Source organism: Sceloporus occidentalis, unplaced genomic scaffold (assembly GCF_023333645.1).
Source record: "Sceloporus occidentalis isolate IW3139 unplaced genomic scaffold, rSceOcc1.0.p SCAF_56, whole genome shotgun sequence".
Lineage (NCBI taxonomy): Eukaryota > Metazoa > Chordata > Lepidosauria > Squamata > Phrynosomatidae > Sceloporus > Sceloporus occidentalis.
The window spans coordinates 2,456,738-2,479,395 of record NW_028317036.1 but is presented as its reverse complement, the minus strand read 5'-3'; the positions used below and the strand labels follow the sequence as shown (position 1 = coordinate 2,479,395).

The following is a 22,658-nucleotide window of genomic DNA, read 5'->3' as shown; positions in this document are numbered from 1 at the left end:
TTTTTGCTTTAATTTGTTGACTTTCATTTCTGCCAATGCTAAAAGGCACTCCGAGCTAATGAACTAATATATGCAAACAAGTAGTCCTTTTATAAATAATTTTGCCACAGAAACAGACAAACATTTCAATGGCTCTTCATTAGCAAACAAATCTACAAGTGATATTTTAATGCATGACTTTATTCGGCGTCTGCGGGGACCGTAGTTCAGTGTGATGTACAGTACTGAGAAAGGCATCATCAGCCGCAGTGTCCCAAGGCTCTATCCATTGAGTTCTACGCTGCCTCTGCTTAAAGAGTGCATTTAATTGACTGATAGACAGCACACTCTTTGTTCGCACAAGACAGTGGAGTAATGGCAGCTTGAAAATCGTACCATCTACAGGGTCTCTGGAGATTAGTAACAGGGGGATGTGTCAGGAATAAATAAATAATCTAATTATTAAGCTACTTCCTGTCAAGTTAACTCCAATTTGTTGGCTTTTGAAAGCAACAAAACGAGGCATTTTTCCTCATTATGCTTTTTCTTTTCATACTACTGGTAATCGCAGACAGATTAAAGGGTGCTTGATTGTCTATTTTTTTTTTTTTTTATAACAAGGATCTGAAAAGCAGCCAACAGAGCTGAAAAAAAAGAGAGGAAAAAAAATCAGTACGGGTTAGACAAAATTTCATGCTTGTCTCCCTTCCAAGCCCACACGGCTGCCCCATACAGTGATGCCAGCTGTACGGCAAATGTGTGCCTCCCCAACTGAGGCCTAGCAAGCCATAGGCTTCATCCTGAGAGCTGTGAGATACCTTGCAATCTTGGCAGGTGTCTACTGCTGTCATAGGCATAATTCTAAAGGTGACCTAAGAAACCCCATCAGCGCACCAAATGCAACAATATGAACAGCTGAAGCTCGACACCCACTGTCCATATTGACTTAGACTCTGATTATTCCGCAGATATATACAAAAAAACCCAGAATAAACCAAAAATCCATGTAGTTACAGAAGGCAAATATCAACTGTGCCTCTAAATTAAGCAATGCTTAGCTAGCTAAATCTACTTGACATTAGTTAACTTTGAAGTGGTATGCATCAATTCCTCTATGCATTTCTCATTTTATAATACAATGCAAAATAACGCAGTTCTATGTACGTACCACGATGCGTTTTCGCTTGGCAGAATAGACAGATATAGCAAAATATATCAGGTGTAAAATTATGTTGTATGGTTGATATGTTTTTAATCAATAGCTTAACCCTTCAGAGTACTTGCGCTGCGATGTGCGCACTGCCCACCTCCAATGGTAGTAAAAAATGTAAAATGTGAAGTTTATTTTTTATTTCATTGAGCTCCCCTATCACGTATTTCTTTCAATGCTTTGGCCCCGTTAAATCATGCAGCCATCTGCACAGTAGGTGTGACAGTGTACTAGGAAAAAATAAGTTGTATTACAAATGACAAGGAAAAAAAAATATATTTTTTTAAATTACCAGTATTTATTTATTTAAAGTGATCCAGAGTACTATGCTGTTTGCTATTCTGCCCAGTCAGCCTGGACCAACTGTATAATATAAATAGAATTATCTGTGTAAACCGATGAAACTCTATGAAAAACAACACCCAGCAGAAAAGAGAGCTTGCTCCATTACCTACGTTAATATCGTGACAGCTGAGAAAAGATGACCTGGCCCACTCTGCATCCCTCCTGTACAGATGGCTATTAAAGGGAAAGTATCCCTTTTGCATGGTCCATGCAGAAACCCTTTATTGGCTTTTTCAGAACAAGCCAATATTGCTCACATGGGGGCTGGCTTTCTGATATTACTGAACAGCACAGATTTCGCTCAGTCTGTGATCCAGCTCGTGATATAAAAATCTGAGTTCTGCTGTAGATGAGAGGGGAAGCCAAATTACCGTTTCTGGTTTTCTCCAAAAAATGGGTTTAAAAAGAAAGTGCACTTACTTATATTATATACTTTAACATATTTCAGTTGCATTCCGTAGGTAGCCTCTAAATACTTAAATGAACCATCTGCGAAATGCCAAAAAAGACTTTATACCCTTGCTGAAATGAGTGGTATTCAACATAAACTTAGCTTTCATGGGTTGAGATAAAATATTACCATTACCCTACTTACACATGACCTTAAACCAATCAATAGCTAAGTTTACTGGACTTTTAAAAATGTTTATTTAATGTTTTTATTATTTTCTTCCAAGTCCCTGATGTCAGAGTAGTCTATGCAAAAATTAGACTTGACCAGTGTATTTTGGTTTCAATTACTTGTACATCATCTAGTTGCGTGTATTCAGCAGGCTGCCACACACTGAAGGACAGGATCAGCCAAATCAGCTGTAATAATGGTACGTGGAAGGCTCCATGGGGCACTGGTTTTACCAATGGCCCATCCAAGCCTGTGCATTATATATATTCTTCAATCTGTCCAACACTATACCCATCCACCATATTACTCATAGCACCACACAATCTGCTGGTGCTCTACAAATACAATATAACATAATAAATAAATGTAAAATATAGAATATATAAAAACGACACAATGCCCTGCATAGTCAGGCTGCCCCACAGTACATAATACACATTTCTGTTATTCCAGCATGTGAATTGAGACTCAAATTGAACATAAACCAACAGCTCATCTCGAATGCAAACAGACACCTTCATATTACATCCTAGCTTTAATTACATAAAATTAGATATGCTCCACAGATGCATATAATTATAAATATTCGCATAAATATTATTGGCACTTGAAATGGCATTGTTAATGTAGGAAACATTAGCAATGTAAACAGTGAAAGGCTGAGGGGAGTGCACTGGGTTATTTAACCGCTTTTCATATTTCAGTAGCAAGCAAGCCTGTGAAGTGCTCGCTTGATGTGATCTAAATCAATATTGATGGTAACGCTGATGCAACAGAGCTTGCAATCTTTTAAAACATCCATTGAGTGTAACAGTCTGTCCATTTCTTTTCTCTCCCTCGCAATCAATAGTCTGAAAGCAATCTTCAAATTCTGTTGAAGGTAAATATACTCAAACACAGCAACACAGAATTTGACGACAGGACCGTACAGCCCATCAAGCTTGCCCTCCAAAACCAGAAACCTTAATCAGCTCTTGGTATTGTCTTATATTCAGCCATTTGTCTACCCTATGCATGTTTCTATTTAATGTTCTTTCTGCTATGTAATTTCTTTAACAGACCTCCATGCATTTAATGCATAATTATGGGAAAAATTGTATTATTATTATTTTTTTTTTTAGATATGGTTCAACCTTAATTAACAAAATGACATATCAAACACCCACGCTTGCGTCTGACATTTACAACCCAGAAATTAGTCTCCTCCAACTGCAATATCAATAGGAGTCCTTTTTATTTAGTGGGGAGGGCTGCGTTGACTTTCGAATTATATATATATATATATATATATATATATATATATATATATATATATATATAAACGTGAACTCAAAAATATGGCTGCTTTGTAGAAAACAGTGATATAAAGGTCTAGGGGGTTATCAGAATACATCACAGACAAATTTGTGAACATTAATAATATCTATTTATATATTATGTCACTTAATGTCTTTCACAGACATTAAAAAAAACATTACCATTTTTTATGATTTATTTAGCCTAAAAAAAATGGCCCACATTCATTTAACAATTAAGATATTAGGATATTAAAATATTAGAGAAATAAGATATTCCTACTATTCTGTATAAAGACACACAAACAGAAGGACACGATTACTGTAACAGACATGAATTTAATTGCCTGCTTGCAGCAGTGAACAGTCAACAGTTTAACAATTTGGCTTTTTATCATTTTATTTGTCAGGCAGATGAGCCCACAATAGCAAATGTGTCCCTGTGTTGTGCACAGTGAGTGGTTCGCAATGTGCCTGCTTATGTTTCATGAGACAGTTGTTTGTAGCCGCCTGGAACACACATGTATCTTGTGGGATTTATGCTTTAATCGGAATGGCAGCCTCTACAGAGAAAGATTCCTTCATGACTAAAATAGATAATTAGATGACGGCAATTATTGGTCAAAAGTTATCCGACTGAAAACAAATATTGCTTCATATTGTCATGGACAGTTCCTCGTCTAAGCTCTTCAAGACTTTATATTATGTATGAACTGAAATGCTAAAAAAAAAAAAAGTAGGCACAAAAAATGTGTGTGTGTGTGTGTGTATATATATATATATATATATATATATATATATATATATATATATTTTACACACACACATATACATACATACACACACTAATGATCACAGGGGTCGAATGAACCAAGAGGTTGCATGATAATGCAATGACCTAGTGCTTCTAACTCACCAGAAATATGTTGCATTTGGGGTTAAACATGTGTAGTTCTTCTAAAGCAAGTCAAATACTAAAGAGTTAACCCTTTTCATTGCAATATATGGTACTTTGCAAAGCACTGTTTCGATTTACCAGTAAAGGCCCAAACTGTAATGGTTATTCATAAGCATGATTTGCGGTTGCTGATTGCTACCCATAAGTTGCTGGCTGCGAGAATCGTACTCTCTGCAGAGACATGCTTACAAGAGCCACCTTGTACCCAAAGAGTTAATAATAAACATACTCGCAACTATAATAAAAGGTCTTAAAGTAGCAGCTACCCCTAGGCAGGCAATAAGTGTGATATTGTTTTTATTTCAGGCATTCATTGGGTGTTTGTAAGATCTGATACTAAAACAATATAAATCAGGTTTTTCCTTTTTTCCAACTCCGCGTGGTTTCTAGTAAATCACACATATCTTGAGTCAGTCTTGTTTAATCAGCGGAGCCGTTAACTTCAATGAGTCCTCGCTGATAGACACGAGTACTTCTACATTAAAATGCCATCTGTTTGGACCAAACCTATCCAAATGTCGCTCACGCTGTGTCAGAAGTTACCATCGATATCTCCCACATATCCCTATTGCCTTTCTGCACGTTAGGCGTGTGATCATAGCCCCTTCATCAGATGTCATCAGGTACAGAAATACCGAATTATGCATTCCAGCATGTTACTTCTGTATAAGTTAATGACTGAATTACAATCATTTCATACGTTTGATTTCAACAGCAGCATAAGGGAAATAAAACGATACATAAACCATGATACAATCTCCTTTCGATTATTCATCTGAACAGTAAAGCACTCCGGCCATGCTAAGAAAGCAGGTTTATGGATAATCTTCATGTGGAACTATTAAAGGATGGTAGATTAGTATGTGTTCTCTAATCTTCAAATGTTTTGCCCAATACAAGTAGTAAATTAATTTCACTTCATAAATCTGGCTTCAATGGCCAAATGTTCAAATTACTCTTTGGCGATATGACTTTTCTAAATGTCACCACTGAATATCATATGGGAGATGACAGCTCATCTCCTTTAAGTTGCCTACAGGGACAGGTGCAAAGAGATAAAAGAAGTACTTGTAATATTTTAAAGTTTCAGCATTAGAACACATTTAGTCAACTTTTTTTTTTCTACAGTAGAAAAAAAAAATACAAAATATAATTAAAACATTTCATTTTCTTTTGAGAGCAGAAGTCATACATAAGAACCAGTTACAGAGGACTGCTACTCTCACAACATGCAGTCAACCACTTAATACTTAAAATTTTGGACTGCTACCTTGTCATAGTTTTGGGAGGTTAAAATATTTCCTATATAGCTATTCATGATATGAAACATAGTTAGAAATTAGTATAACAATCCAAGCATATGGTACTCCATGTATGACTCCCTGAGCATCATGGGAGTTTTGATTTACATACCGTTACCCATCATACTTTATTTATGCATAGAGGCAGACATTATATTTAATATATCATGCTTTTATTTTATGAGGTTCTTTAGTTTACTAAAAGAGACACTTCAGATTGAAATTATCCCCAAATTTTACCTATTGGGAGAAAATAAATCCGTTAACCAATAAAATACCAAGTTCCCCTGCATTTAATACCAATATTGTGAGATTTACAAGGGTTGTACAATTGTACAATTAGGACCAAGATAAGTGTAAAAGTAGTTTGTTTTAAAGATACTTAAGGATGTATTTCATTTGCTCATAATTTTCCTTGTGGTGTCATAATCCCTTCTCAGTTACATTATTATGCATTCCAATAAAACAAGTTTTTTAATGGTGCAGCTCTACCCACTCTGCTGAATTTAACTTTTACAACTAGATGCAGAATTAGATACAACATGGCTAGCACTGTTGAACACCAGAACCCTTCGCAGAATTAATTTTTTTTTTTTTTAAATATTAGTAATTTTGCCTTAATACTTTCTTCACTGGTAGAGCTTAATTACCATGTGCCACAAAGGCAGGCACTCGTAGGTTGTTGCCATAGAAACTGAAAGATACATTTCTGTGCTGTTTTAATGTAATTGAACCTATAAAGGAAAGAATAAAAAGGCAGCTATTACTATGTGCAATTTTGGTACATTCCAAGTAGAACGGTACCTTCAACGGCCTTCAGCGTATACAAAGCTGTGCTGCTCAACACTTTACCATTTTAGTAGCGAGTCTGTTGATTTTTTTTTTATAGAATTTAAAATACAATTTAGGAGTGTCACACGGAAACCTCTTGAGCAAAATATCCAGAAAACAAATATTTTATTTTACACAAACAAAATTGAAATCCGTGTGCTTTAAAATAAATGTATATGCCTAAAAGTAACTTTTTTCCTACATTAACTTGTTCATTTGGTTCCTTCTTTAAAATCCAATCCTATCAATCTGTTTAATTTGATCTTAGATCTGCGTGCTATTGCTGTGCAATGTGACGTCTTTATTGTTATAACAGTGACACACTTCCTTTTCCTTATTCCCTGATAAGTGTGTTACAATTATTTTTCAATAATTCATTCATAATGGCCCAATTATTCTGCAGATAAGCTAAGCACATTAGAATGCATGAGCAGAGAGACTATTAATGAGATGTACCAGGACTGTAGACTATAAATGGAAAATCCTTGAACTATATAATGAGGTGCATTTGAAAAAACAAAGGTGGAATTGACACTGGATGTATGTATGTATGTATGAATGACTGTATGTATGTATGTGCGAATGAATACTTCTTTTAAGCTAACAGGTGCACTTAGCACTTTACAGTATGTTAAAAGGGAGGTATAAAAAATGCAGTCATTTAATAATAGAGCTCCAAAGACATTTTTATTCTGGTATAATAGGTATGAATACAATAGGTATGTCTGTAGAGCATACATGGAAACTTTCAGGCTCTGGCTATCCAAAGGTATGGGGGATGGGGGGGGGTTAGGGCTGTGACCTAGCTTCAAACATCTTAAAGCAGCTCCAGTGTCAGAGATTTAGCACCCTGACCCGGAGAAGCTACCCTTCACCCGAAGTCTCCGGGCAAAAAACTGGAGAGTTCCCAAGCATGCTAAATAGGGAGAAAAAAAACCTCTAAAATGAAAGCACAATAGGATGCATTAGGAGTGCTGTCAGAAAGTTTTTTAAAATTCTAAACACAATAGTAAACTCTATATTTTGAAAATACTAGATTAACCCCTTCAATTTTATTTTTTTGCAATTTTGCATAGAATTTCTTGTACAGAGTAGGTACCACTGATAACATTTTCTGAATACAGACATCCCACATATACACACACATATATTAATATATATATTAATGTTCTAGAGGGTCTTATATATAGGCTAGTATTTTAATACTTCTGGCTTAAAGGGTTTTGGGTTAATAAATGGGGGTTAAGTAGGATTATTTTTTATTTTTCTTGGTTGACAACAAGGCCAGCACAAAAATGTGTGTGGGGGGGGTCTGCATCAGAACTGTGTGAGGTTGTGGACATACAGGGAGAGCTAGCTCAGTACTGCTGCAAAAGTACAAACCTTCATTGATTTTATAGCTCCCTCACCAACCAGCCCATGAGCCCCACTTTCCAAAAAAAGTGAGACTATGGTGCAGGTACCCTGGACAGTCCCCCAAAAGTATTATGTATAAGATCAAACATTTTCCTACTTTTGTAAGGTTTATAGAGTGGGCAGATAACCCAGATGCCCTGTATAAAATAACAATCTGCACATGACGTTATCTTCTGGTTAGTTTAATTCTGGCCAACAAAAAGTCTACTCACCAATCATGTGATTTGCCACATGGACCTGGATATCCCATTCATTGTAGAAGACCATCTGACACTTGATGCATTGGTAGGTTTTCTTCTGTAAGACAAATTAAATTTTCCTTTTAACCGTCTAAATGTTAATACATGCAAATATTATTCTTTATTGTTTTAGATTGCCCCATTATTTTCTGCAGGGCTGCACAAATATTTATAATTTACACCATTTCCTTTTTCCCAACCACTTTTGGTGTACAGGTATAATAAAGAAAATATTTCATAAGTAGATTAAAAAAAAAATAGGATTTGGATGTAATGATACGCATAGGTCTAATTCACAAATATAATTAGTCTAAGACTTGCTGGTGAGTACATATCAATCTATAGATGGACTGCAGAGGAAAATATGTTTCCTGGTTTCACAGCAAATGAAATGGCCTGAAGGCTTCTTATCTGCCCTCAAAATATAGGTTTCTGCAGCCTTTAGCAGACTGCCGGTAAAAGGAAACAGGATGTCAACCTAGTATAACCCTGCTGAAAATCACTTTTGCTGGTCATATTTTGGTCAACATCTATGAGACAGAGCTGCCATCAACTTAAATACTAGTTAAAGCAATGCTGATCATCCCAATCCACGTACATAATCAGTACTGCTCAGAGGCACTATGCCTAGGTGGAGACGGTCTTCACCATAAACTCAATTTATGTACCCAACACAGTTTGGCTCTTCCACACTGTAGAACTACTGGAAATATGTAATCTTGCGTTAAAGAGAAAAAACTATAAAACGTTAAATCACAAACTAAATTATACAAAGTGAATTAAAGTATCACTGATTAATACAAGACTGTAGGAAAGTCCATTGAACCAGTGCTCGCAAAACCCTTGTGTCAGCTGGGATAAATTTAACAAGTGGTCACTTATCAATGCTTGTATAAAATATTAATACATACATTAAAAGAGCACCTTAGGCCAACATTTATTTTGTTTAGGCAGATAAGCTAAAGCAGCCCTCTAAATAGCCCAGGTAGGCATAAATCAACCTAGGCTATTAATACTACATTCTAGATTACTGCTGCATCTGAAAGCAATAAAGGGCGAGCAGGAACCCTTGTTTTTTTAATTTGTGTGGGGAATGAAGTACCTGTACCCAGCTCAAGAATTCAGTACCTTTTCTGCTCATACCTATTGCGAAGTGACAATTCTTTATATTAAAGAAAGGCAAGAAGGAACACAGTAATAGCTACAAAACTAGAATTGTCTACTTCCTCCAAAATTGGCCCTTTTTTTAATCTACAAATTGCAAATTTGCAAACGCTGTTTAGCATTCTTACCTAAAATATGGTTGCAAATCCTTAACAAAAGTGTAAAGCGCTAAATGGGCCTTAAATGGTAAGATTACCACATCTTTTAGTATAAGTAAATTAATTGACTGGAACTATCGATAGCTTGTGCTTTTTGTTTTCGAAGCATTTAGCGTAAAAGTTGACCTCATGGAAAATGATAGGTGGCAGCCTGTGGCAGAGTTAGCATAGCCTAATCCAGCCTCCTATCCTGATATACCTTTTTCCTCATCTTTTACAATGACTGGCTGAAGCACTCAACATTCAGCAACTCAACAACTAAGCAGAGTAATATATTATATATACACATACATATAAAAGATATCTACACACATACATACACTATACGTTAGTGAGAAACAAACAATATATATAAGAAAAAGAATGGTTAAAAATTTTTGGGGAGGAAGCCACATATGTACAATTTCTAATAGGTAAAGAACTAATGAAGAAAAAAATCAATATACATTGTGGCTTAATTTTTCTTTCTGGTGAACACAGTCCAAAACTGTCCCTCAAAGGCAGGCCCGGCCTGGCCATCTGGCACACAGGGCAAATGCCCAGCGAACTGCTGGCTGACAGCACCACATACTTAGACCCAATCTGCTGCTGCAGAGGCAGATTGGGTGCTGCAGTGTGCGGCCGGTTATGCCCAGATGTACGCTACGTAAGCTTAAAAAGGTATGGCTGCACATATCAAGCCGTCGGCCGCACTTACATCATCAGCCTGTGCATATTTCTAAAAAGCGGTCAATTTAGGTTATTTCAAAAGGTCAGTCTACAATTTGTGGCCGTTTGCTGACCAATATTTGAAGGTAAACAACAAAAACTGTGCATTTTTTGTATGCCACAAGTTTATATTCTACATCACCCAGTTACAGAGATGTTTCACACATTTTGTAATGTTTTGTAAGGTAATAAAGGTGCCTTTTAATTTATTATTGTTTTATTTTAAATATTTGGACATGCGCTCAAATAGTTAAAGTATTTAATACAAAAGGACTATCAGTGCTACATTTCACAAATGTTTTGCTTTCCTATTAAATGTGCTATTCGGTTTACTCTGATTTAAAACTTATGTTTTCTAATGCTGCATTTAGTTACACAACTCCTAAATTCCCCAATTCCCAAAACCTTTCCAGAAATAATTATTTTCTTCTGTAAAATTTTGCCTTTTATTATTATTTATTATTGTCGGGAATGCTTTTCATGTGATACAAAAGCAGGCACTGATAGGCTGTTGCCATAGAAACTGAAAAAGCTACTTATGTCTCTAATATGAAATTATATACCATTTATTCTAGTCCCCAAGTACTGTAGCTTCAGAGATGGAAAAAGTCATTGCAAATACATTAAATACAGCTGGATACCCAGTTTGTCTAAAGCCACAAGAAATAATAACTGGCTTCCAAAAACACTACATAACTCTCTTTGAACATACAATATATGAAACAGACTTGCTGCTTGTTTGCACAAGTGGTTAATTTGTTTCAATCCTTAATACTTTAGAGCTCAGAATTCCCATTGTAACATACATTTGGGATGAAGTAATGTAACTCGAATCCCTTCGGATAAAGATTTTATGGTCTATTGTTTGCAGCATATTCTAAAGAAATCAAGTATCTTAGGACAGAGTATGCTCATGAAATCGGTCAAGCTGATCATTTGTTGGAATCTATCCCACTTTCTACTCTTGTCTTTTATGATATGTTATAAAGGTCTTTTTTTCCACATATATAAGAACCAGACAGGTTTAAACCTTAAAGGGACAGAGGACCCCATATGGTTTATTATGCCATTAAGGATTGGGTACGGTATACTGATTTTTAGAATAAGCTTTTTATCTTAAAGGGAATGTTTAGGGCATCACCAACAATAAATCCTTATTAAAGTACCTTTACCTAAAAAGAAAGAAAAAAAACCTCAGTTTGGTAAAATGCTGCAGCTCTGTTTTTCACAAATGATTTGCTTGAAGCAGCCGGTCACTGGCAGGAAAGTGCTCCAATCTAAATCAGTGGGAGCGTTTCCTGCACATGAGTGAGTGAATGAGAGAAACAAGAATGCATGCCTGTAAAATGTACAACATGGGCTTGGGGAAGAAGCAGAAGGAAAGGAAAAAAAAAAAGAGGAATAAGCTGTCCATTTTCAACTTTGTGCATAAACGGAATTCAAGAATGGCTACGGTAAAAAATGAGCATTTGCACTTAAGGGCCAGCGCCTGATCAATCACGTGTTGGATCCACATGGCCATACCCAACCGTCCTACCTTAGCCTCTTAGACTACTTCTACATTCTAAAACACTGGAATGATCCCATGAACAGTAAGTAGAAGCCACAAATGGCACCAGTTCACTAGTATTTACCCTGTGTGCTTGAGATTTTTTTCCTGCTATGTCATAGTCTAAATTAGAGGGTGACCCACTAACAAAAACCTTAAAAAGCCCCTCTTCTTTGGTGTTCTTAATGCACTTGCACTGCAGAATGAGAATGTGGTATGTCCTTCTTACTATCAATTACTTTAGGGTTCTTTAGATTGACTGATTTTCCTTGCAGTGTTTGATTATATTGCATTCTTCAAAACAGATGGACTTTTTTTTTACAGTTTAGATGCTAAATAACTAAAGACCCTTCTGTAACCCTGCCATATACTTTTTTGGTTTTTAAATTTACCGATTACAATATTAGCTGCCATTGGTTTGACAATATTGCCAATATCAAGTCACTGGATATCATATGCAAAGCAAAAGGACATACCCAAGACTACAGACCTTTTCTCTGTGGCTTCATGTCCACCCTTTTCCACCCTATCCACTTAAACCAGAAACCAGATACTACGGAGCCAGATGACGTGGAACAAAGCTCTCTAGTACATGCATATTATTTTTCTGGAATAAACCACATAAAACCTTCTTTACGGTTATATCTGGCAAAAGGTGTCATGTCACTTGAGGCACAGATAAGTGACCAGAAGCGTCAAACCCCAAAATGAAAAAACAGCACCAAACACACAGTTCATTTTATGTCCACTGACTTTTCATTTGACTCATATGCCACAGCCAAAAAAAAAATAAAAAAAAAATTTGATGAAATTCTGCTATCTCACAGAGGATGTGACCTTTATTATGTTGTGGCAGAATTAAACTAGGGAAGTGATGACTATGTGTCCCTTTAAATGTCATTTCAGGACGTTACCTTTTTTATTGCAATAGAATCTGTAGTGCTATCCACAAGATTAAGTTGTCAAAGAAAATGATCTGTGTATCTGGGTGAATTTCATCTTGTTGCACTGACTATAGCAATATGCTATATGTAATATTTATAGCTGTAGGTACAAGTAAGTGGTGATTTTACGCTTTCCTCTAAGCAAGCATTGTGATGCAGAGACTCCCTTGACACAATGCTGCTTTCAATTTAGTTCCGTTCAGACTGTTCATTTTATGTGCCACTGAAAATTACAAAATAATAAATTAAACCCTTTATATTCTGCAGGTTACGCTTCATCAGGGCAGCATCCAATCAAGCCTAGGCGTGCAATCATTATTTGTTCTGCTGACCACTGCTCAGAACAGACAAAGCATTGTCTGTAATTCACCTCAAGGATTTTAGGGTCTTAAAGAATCAGAGCAGTGTATAACCCTGGAATAGCTTTTCACGAGTCCTCTGTCCATAAAACATAAAAACAGAGAATGTAGTATTGTCTCGCAGAACAACATTTTCTGTGACCTTACCACTTAGATCATCCTATCAAACAAATGGTACACAGCCCTGACATACTTCTGTTACCCTGCTTGCTTGTCATATTATTTGTGCTCAGTGACTGAAGATAAAGACCTTCTCTAGATATCTTCTCTAGGGCATCTATGCCTTTCACATGTTGCTGACCAGTACATGCAATGCGCTACACTTCGGTATGTGGGTTGTATAACTGGGTCATTGACTCCCTTCTAAGAGTATACAAATCCCATAACCTGCAGGGGGCAGCATTCACGTGTGCCATTAGTGACTTGTTAAATAGAAAACATGGCTGCTGCAGTAACCATAGAACCAGCTCTTTTGCCACACTACTGGGCAGATTCCCGCATAGGGTCATAGGGCTTCCTAGTGAACCAAAGCTCAATAGGCTAGTAAGGGATAATTGTAACTGGACAATTTACATCATGAAAGTCTATGCCTAGTACCAAACACCCTGTGCCACTTCTGAGGTATGATGTCATGTCTTGAAATTTAGAACGGAGAATGTGTGGCTTGGGGAACAGAAGGTACTGCCTGAAGAGCAGCTGGGGGCACTACCGTAGCTTTGTCCAAGGGAAGCACCCCACCCAAATAAACCACTGCCCTCATTTACTGCTACTGTGGACAAAGGGAAGGCATACTCTGCCCTTTGAAACAAGGCCATTAAGAGCTCTAGAGGAGAGTAGTATTTTAAAATGCAGCATGTTTGGCATAGGCAAAAGCCTGGTTTCATCTAGTTTGATTTAATTTAATCTGCAGACCTGGTGGTTTCCCTTGTCAGTCATGATAGTTTGGGTGACTTTCCCTGCTCAAATCACCACACTGAGGTGATTCTTTATGGCAATGCTAATGCAGTTCTGCTTGTACCATGAAATTCTCTCTTTCACAGACTTTCACTAGCCAGTGTTTGGCAATTGAGACTGGACTATTCAATTGTTTATTGCAAGGCTGTATGATAAGAAATCGGGGTGTCTGTATAGTAGACTTGATAACAGAGCTACAACACATACACATGGTTAATATACAACAGCGTAAAAACATTATTAAAAACTAGAACCACTTCAAAAAAGGAAACGGCACAATTCTTTTGAAAATTTAAATTTGATGGGGTTCCCTATTAAGCCATCTATTCCACAACCACTGTACAAAAAGTTTAAATTTTTTTTCATCTTAATACAACGTGCTATTAAAACATATTTTAACAGTTAATAAGGATGACATAAGTAAACATATATAACTATAATTATATAAATCAGTACAGTAGTTACCTCATCAGACTGTGATGGGCTGATCCTGGGCATAGGAGATACTTGTGGTGTTTTGAGCTGCGTGGTGCTGCCATCTGATGCAAGATCTCTGTGAACTGTCTGAATGTGATTTTGAAGTTCTGTTTCTGATTCAAACTTAACATTGCAACTTGAACATCTGGTCTTCAGGACAGCTGCTTTATTTTTACCATCTATGGTGGGCAAGTTTTCATTTTGACCTAAGACTGGTCTATTACTAGGTACAGCCATATTGGCATTCGGACTGGCACTTTTATTGAGATTCACACAGCTGGCACATAGCCCGTAGGGCAAACCATTGATATCAAGCTTCACCAGGTCTTGTTTGTAGCGGAATTCTTTCAGGCAAGAAGCACATTTAAACATCTTCTGGAGGTTCTGTACGCGACCCGTAGACTGAATTGCAGAACCATTCCCTGTCTTCTGCATGTGAAATGTTCCATGAATCTTAAGCTCCAGAGTAGAAGTGACCGTCTGCATGCACACCACACAGCGGAATCCTGTTAAGGAGTTCCGCAGGTCAGGATGCATCTGACAATGTTCTAAGAAATCCTCCTCACTGTGCAGAGGAAGCTTACATATTCTGCAGTTCCCAGTATCAAGGCTCTTGCTGTGTGTAACTTTGTGTTCTGTAAGTGTTAGCAGAGAAGGGAAACGCTCTCCACAGATTGGACACATGTAATGTTTTACTGGACCCAAATGTGTCTGCATATGTTCCCTCAAACCACTTTCAGAGAAAAATGTACGGGAGCATACATTGCATTTGTAATTGCCTTTAATCAACTCTGCTTTCTTTTTAACAATAGCACTTTCTCCAGGTCTAATATTGTGGTCTCGGAGTTGGTGATTCTGAAGTAGAGAGTCCATTGTGTAGGCAGCACCGCAAATGTCACAGCCATACATTGGTTCAGAGGTATCAATATCTTCTTCACTTCCATCATGGCTATTATGCAACTCTTGATTGTTTGTCAACAATGTCTGAAGCTCCACCTCCTCTTTCTGAACTTGCTCAGATGCTCCATTGGTGCCACAGTTGGGCGTTTTAGCTTCAAATACACAGTGCTTTTCCCTTAAGTGTTTTTCCAATAAAATTATAGCATGGAATGCTTTGCTGCAAAACTTGCAGTTATACTTTTTGCTATGCGTTGTGATGTGACACTGTAACTCTACCTCTGTGCCAAAAGATTCACCACAGAAAATGCACTTGTGGATCTTTCCCTGGTTCTCCAAGTGATTGTGCTTCACGTGAAGCTGCAAGTCAGTCTCTGAGCGGAAGTCCCAATTACAGGACGTGCATCGGTACACTTTCTTTTCGTTACTGTGTTTCACAGCCAAGTGAAGCTGAATGGAGACTTTGGAGTCGAAAACTTCCTGGCATAAAGTGCAACGAAAGAATACAAAAGTGTGCATGTCTAGCAAGTGCTTCTGCAAGTCATCCACTGAAGTGAACTGCTTGTCACAGCTTTCGCAAATGTAATATGTAGACGTTATCATGAAGTGAATAGTAACATGCTTCAGGAGGGATTCTTGGTTTGGAAATTCTTTGTTGCATTGAGGGCATGTCAATTTTGGCAGAACAGTATCGAGATGAGTTTTTAAGTGAGTCTGAAAACCATCAAGGGAGGTATATTTGGCACCACATTGATTACAGATGTACTCGCCTGCAGGTCTTGAAGGAGTGCCACCTACGGTCTGCATCATCTTTAAAGATGATTGCTCCATAGTAACGGGAGATAAGGGACTCAGAGCTCTAGACTTCTTCCCATTATGGATGTAATTCAACGCTAGAGGAATATTCTTATGATTTTCTTTGATATGCTTGTTTAATTTAAGAACACTATTAAAGATTGGAGAATTTGTGCAGTATGAACAAGAATAAACCTCAACTACTGGATCTTTCGGGGTTCCTAAAACTGGAGATCCAAAACGGGAACTGCTGAGGTCACAATGAACTTGTCGAATGTGCTCCTCTAAAGAAGAGTCAGTAAGAAATCCCATATAGCAGTGGGGACAAAAGAATGCATTGCTGTCTTTTGCAACAGGGTTGACAAATCCATGAGAACTTCTAATGTGTTCTTGAAGCATATTAAGGTCATTGAATATTTCAGAGCAAAAGTTACACTGATAGACCATAGCAGGCAGAGTAGAAACTATTAGTGCTGGGTCCTGAGCTTCGTGTACCTGTTTAAGATGTTCATTTAAATTGTAGAGAGACGGTAAAACTTCTAAGCAGTACTGACAGATGTGAGCCTGCTCTGGTTTATCTAAATGCATAGTTTTTAGGTGGATCTGTAGAACTGCCAAGCTTGAAAACAGCTGTTTGCTGCAATATATGCAGCTATAAGTAACTTTTGCTTGTTTGCTCGAAGGGGCATTGACATCCCCCGTTTGCTGGGCAGCCCTCTTCCTCCCACGACTTTTTGTCAAAGCAGGGGCAACATCTACCATAGTTGAACTGTCCACAGACAGATTGGAATCTGGGGTAGTACTAGATACTGAAGTATAGCCAACAGTGACCAAGGAAGGGCTATTGCTGGGATTGCAAGACTCTGGGTGCTGATGGCTGTCCATATGGCTGTAGAGCTCTTCAATGCTATGGAAATTCTCAGAGCAAATGTTGCAAGAATTCTTCTTTTCATTGCTGTGTATTTGCTCCATGTGATTTAACAGGGATGTCTCGTCAACAAACAGTTCGTGGCAGTACATACACTGGAGAGCTGCTCGGTCATCATTCGGAGAACATTCAGGATGACATTCAGCTATGTGTTTCTGGAGATCCTCTGGGAAATCAAATCCTTCCTCACACTGGCTGCACTTTTGTGTGTCTTTCATTTTCCATTCTTCCATTCTAGAACCTGACTGAGAACAATCTTTATTCCGCTCATGAACCTGCATGTGGCCATGTAATGAACTAGAAGACAGAAACCCTCGTCGACATATGGCACATTTATATGGCTTGTTAGACGTATGAGTCTTTAAATGGATTTTAAGATGGTCACTTCTAGAGAAAGCTGCATCACATTCACTGCAGTGATATTTTTTGTCTCCTGTGTGAAGTTTTATATGGCGGTCTCTACTTCGTTTGTGTTTAAACAGTCTACTACAATAGGTGCACTTGAAAGGCAGTTTGTCACTGTGGCTTTGTTCGTGGTGCTTTAAGTAGCTTAGGCGACTGAACGACTTATCACAAAACTGGCATGGGTATGGCAATCCTGGGATGCCTTCCTCTTCTCCAAAGTCACAACCTTCCCCGTGACTTGGAGACGTCTGGTCTTTACTAGAGGGTGATGAAGCTGGCCATGAGCAGCTAGGATCATCTTCTACATCTGCCCCATCTGAAATACACAAGTGGAGACCATGCATGCTATTAAAATGTGAAACTACAAAGAGAAAGCCTTCGTAAATTATTAAAATTAATTCCTAGAAATAAATCAAATGTTATAGCAGTGTGGTCTTTGACCAAAACAAACCCAAAGTTAGCCATGAGTTTTGGCTATAGTACAACGCTACCTGGCAATCCCTCATCAGCCCCAACCAGAACTGGGAACTTACCATGTTTCACCAGGGCTTTGGGTTAATGTTCTCAATCTCAAGGTAGGGAAGTGGAACCCACTCCCTTCTGAGATCCTTCATGCTTCCCACCCCTTTACATTACTGGTGCTGATCCTGCACCTATAATGTAGTCACAACCCCTTCCTGCATCCTAAAAGGATTAGGAGATGCATAGCTCCAGGGAAGCTAGCCCTGTGAAGTTCATGCCCCCGGTAATATCCAGTTGGACGTCCAATCTTATGACCGTACATAAGTATCAGATTTTCTATTTTTTTTTTCTTTGTTTCACGAATGTATCAGGCATATCTCGTTCTGTCCTTTATTTATTGCAGTAAAAAAGCATGTTTATATACACAGACATTTCTACTGTACGCATTTGCAATACAAATATTCTAGTAATACAAGTTTGGTATAAAAAACTTTTTTGTGCAATAACCAAAATAAAATGATGTTACCTAGTCTTAGGAACACCACAAAGCATTATATGCAGAGTACAGATTTTTAAAGTTCACCCCGAACTAATGTGTTTTGTCTGTAAGTTCAAGAGGTTCCCTACCATTTCTTCCTTTTTGCAAAACAAATTACGGTTTTGAACTTCCTTAGGAACATACTGTCGGTAGCTTTTAGTTACAAAAAATTGATCATCTATAATGGTTTAAAATGCAAAATATATTAGCAGCATGAAAGCTAGATAAGACCTTTATGCCCTTGTAGAATACATTGTTATTTAATTTTTGTTATATAAAAGAAGAAGTGTATATAAGTATGACATTAACCCAAGATCACATTATCTGGGTTTGATGTCACTTTCTACACATTGATGAGCAAGCCCTCAACAGTATGGTGTACAACAAGCAAGCTAAACTATACTTATGCCAACATGGACATGTCTAAGACATGCATATGAGGATACAAGGTATGTCACTTTTTGATTGATTAGCCAATCCTTCATTTACATATGCCTGTTTTGATCACTGCATAGGTTTGGAACTGTACAAATCCAAGCTTTCCGCCTAGATACATTTTCCTTGAAGTTCTGTTGGGTGAAATGTGCTTCACATTACATTTATTTATAAAGCCCTGGCAGGTTCCGCAGCTCTGTTACAGTCAGTAGAACAATTTAGAATCACACACAATAACAAACTGGCACAAAGGAGAAGAGGGCCCTGCTCTTGGGAGCTTACAATCTAGTCAGTGGTTGAGGGGAAGTGAGACAATAAGAGAGGAGTGTTTGGATGGGGATGAGTTGATCTGGTTCCGGTGATATGTTGAAGTTGTTAATTATTCAGATGGCTTGATTATGATGATGGTTGAGAGTACTGGGAAGGAATTCTGTATGCTTCCCCGAACAGGTGGGTTTTCAGAGAGATTTTGAAAGTTGTGTACGAGGTAGAAAGTGACGGAATTCCACAGGAGGGGCGCAGTGTGGGTGAAATCCTGAATACGGGAGTGGTCATGAGAGGAGCAAAGAGGGCGGGTAGGGGTGTATTTGCATAGGAGTATAGAGATGTAAGGGGGTGCAGAGTTGTTGAGGGCTCTATAGGTCAGGGTCAGAAGTTTAAATTTGATTCTGAAGGGTATGGGGAGCCAATGAAGTGATTGGCATAGTGGAGCAGCGGATGAAGAACGGCAGGTGAGAAAAATTAATCTAGCTGCAGTGTTGAGGATGGATTGAAGCGGTGAAAGGTGGGAGAGGGGGAGACCAGTGAGTAGGGAGTTGCAATAATCCAGGCGGGATATCACAAGGGAGTGGATTAGTAATTTGGTGGTTTCTTGTGTGAGGAATGGGCGGATTCGGGAGATGGTTTTCAGGTGAAGGCGGCAGGATTTGGTGAGGGACTGGATGTGAGGGATGAAGGAGAGAGTAAAGTCAAGGGTGACACCAAGGCAGCGAACTTGGTCCGTTGGTTGGATAGTGGAGTTGTTAACAGTAATTGAGATGCCAGGAAAGTGGACAGAGCAGATGGTGGGATTACCATGAGTTCAGTTTTAGAGATGTTGAGCTTTAGGTAACGGTACGCCATCTATGATGCAATTCCTGATAGACAGTCGGTGAGGCGAGTTAGAAGAGAAGGGGGAAAGGTCAGGAGCAGAAATATAGATAAGGGGGTCATCTGCATATAGGTGGTACTGGAAGCCAAAAGGAAGATATAAATTGTCCGAGGGAAGAAGTGTAGATGGAGAATAGCAGAGGCCCAAGGACTGAGCATTGAGGAACACCAATATATAGCGGTAGGGGAGAGGAGCAAGTTCCAGTGAATGAGACACTAAAAGTACAGTCAGAAAGGTAGGATTTAAGCCATGAAAGAGCCATGTGATGGATCTCATGACCATGGAGGGTTTGTAGGAGGAGGGGGGGTCGACTGCGTCAAAGGCTGCTGAGAGGTCCAAGAGAACAACCAGTGAGAATTGGCCTTTTGTTTTAGCTGCGAGGAGGTCATTAGTAATATTAGTGAGTGCAGTCAGCAGTTTAGTTGAATGCTGTGGATGGAAAACGGATTGTAGAGGGTCAAGTAGAGAGAGTTTGAAGAGAGAAAGTTTGTTAGTTGATTGTAAGCTAATTGTTCCAGCAGTTTGGAAGCAAGAGGGAGAAGTGAAGCTGGACGGTAGTTTGATGGGACGTGGGATCAAGGGAAGTTTCTTTAGGATGGGGGAGATGATGGCATGTTTGAATGAGGATCGCAATACACCAAAGGAAAAGGAGAGATTAAAGATGTGGGTTAGGGTTGGGGTAATTACACTAGAGAGGGGTAGTAGGAGATGTGAAGGTGCAGGGTCGAGGGGCCAGGTGGTGAGGTGGGAGGACAACAGGACCTCGGAAACCTCAACGGGTGTAACTGGGGTGAAGCAGGTGAGGCTGGATTTCGGTGAGGAGGGAGGTTGAGGTACCATATGATTGACACTACGGGGGAGGATATTATCCCTGATGGTGTCAATTTTGTTTTTGAAGTAGGTGGCAAGCTCCCAGGCAGAGAAGTTGGAGGGCAAGGGAGGTGCTGTGGGACAGAGAAGAGTGTTAAAAGTGGAAAATAGACATTTAGGGTTATGGGAAAGAGAAGTGTTTCATGAAATGAAATGAAATATGTTTGTTTAGAGAGATGGAGGGCCGATGTATAGGAACAGAGCATGAGTTTGTAGTGAGTGAAGTCTTCAGGTGAGCGAGACTTCCTCCATAGGCACTCAACGGAACGTGAACACCTTTGGAGGAGATGTGTGTGTGTGGAATGCCATGGCTGAGGTGGATTGCGTACAGTTACAGGGGCAACCATATATAGGGCTGAGGCTAGTGTATGGTTATACTGAGCTGTAGCTGCCTCAGGACAGGAGGATATACTTGACAGGAGTGGCTGTAGTGTATCTGTAAGCTGTGGAGTGTTGAGGTTGCGGAGGTTACGGTAGGTTTGTGGTGGTTTCTTGGGTAGAGAAGGTGTGTGTGGGGTATGTCGAGATTGGATTCAGCCATCAGATGTGAAAAAGGTGCTCCAGGTTCTTCTGGGGCTGCACTCTCCACAACAGGAGCCCCTTCCCTCCCTGGTCAGAACCAAGGGAGTGCTGGATCTTCTAGACACTCAAAATATGGCATCCACCCCCCTTCCCGACCACAAGAGCTCTTTAGGGACCCGGCTCACTGTAGCATACTCAGTGGTACTGGATATCATAAATCCAAAACAGGAACAACTGCTCAAGCAGTTCAATCGAAAAAGGGCAACTAGCCATAGAGTTGAAAAAATGCTTATGGTGAGCAAAAACATGAAGCAAAATAAAATGCCAAAAGCATGTCCAAGATATACATGTAAAGACACAAGGTGCTTTGGGAAAAGGATCACTTTGGTTTACTCATTCACAAAAACTGGGCTTTTTTGTCAATCCTATTTGTTGCCTACAAAGCATTAATCAGGTGTTCCCCACCTTCTGCATATGCGTTGAGAATATTATCTTTTCAACAAGAACGTCTGGAATTTTATATTATATAAACACATATAAAGCCTACTTTCCTTTATGGGGGGAAAAATAAAACTTTAGTACAATCTTAACCTCTTTACTTATCCTCAGGAAACAGATGAGGATTCATTCCTTTCCTGCATATAGAAACTGATGACAACACCATCTCACTATCAATGCCATATGGCAACCATCTAACTCTGTGAAAACAACCAAACACCAGTTCTGGAATCCTGCCCATTAAAACAATTCTTTTTATTACAAGCTGGAAATGGCAGAAGTAGTGGATTTATTCTTACAATCATAAAAAAGTTACACAAAGTAGCCATTTAATCTATGTATGTAATCAAAGCTGATATAACACATTCTTGCAGCCCAAAAAAAAGCAGGATATTTACAACATATCCACCATGACACCTAACGATTCTTTGGTCTTCATATTTAAGCTAGTATGTATTTGAGATGAGAACGTGAACAGAGGTATATAGCAATACCATGGAGACTGATCAGATTGGATTTTGGATCACATCATGTTCTAATCACGACAAGGATGGTATTGGACAATTGGGAGGAGGGGGAGCGATATACACACAGCACAGATGAACCATATAACATTTAATTTAACCCCTGAAGTCGGTTAGCCAGACAA

At 38.7% G+C, this 22,658-nt stretch overlaps 1 protein-coding gene across 1 annotated transcript in view; it reads right to left on the bottom strand.

Moving 5' to 3' along the window:
• LOC149287812 (zinc finger protein 521) overlaps window positions 1–22,658 on the bottom strand; it is a 117,098-nt gene that overhangs the window by 58,002 nt on the left and 36,438 nt on the right. Inside the window, exons 3-4 of the mRNA XM_089492419.1 lie at window positions 14,498–17,850; window positions 8,170–8,254 (exon numbers count right to left, since the gene is read on the bottom strand). Coding sequence (XP_089348545.1) covers window positions 8,170–8,254; window positions 14,498–17,850 — 3,438 coding nt within the window. The remainder of the gene's footprint in view (window positions 1–8,169; window positions 8,255–14,497; window positions 17,851–22,658) is intronic.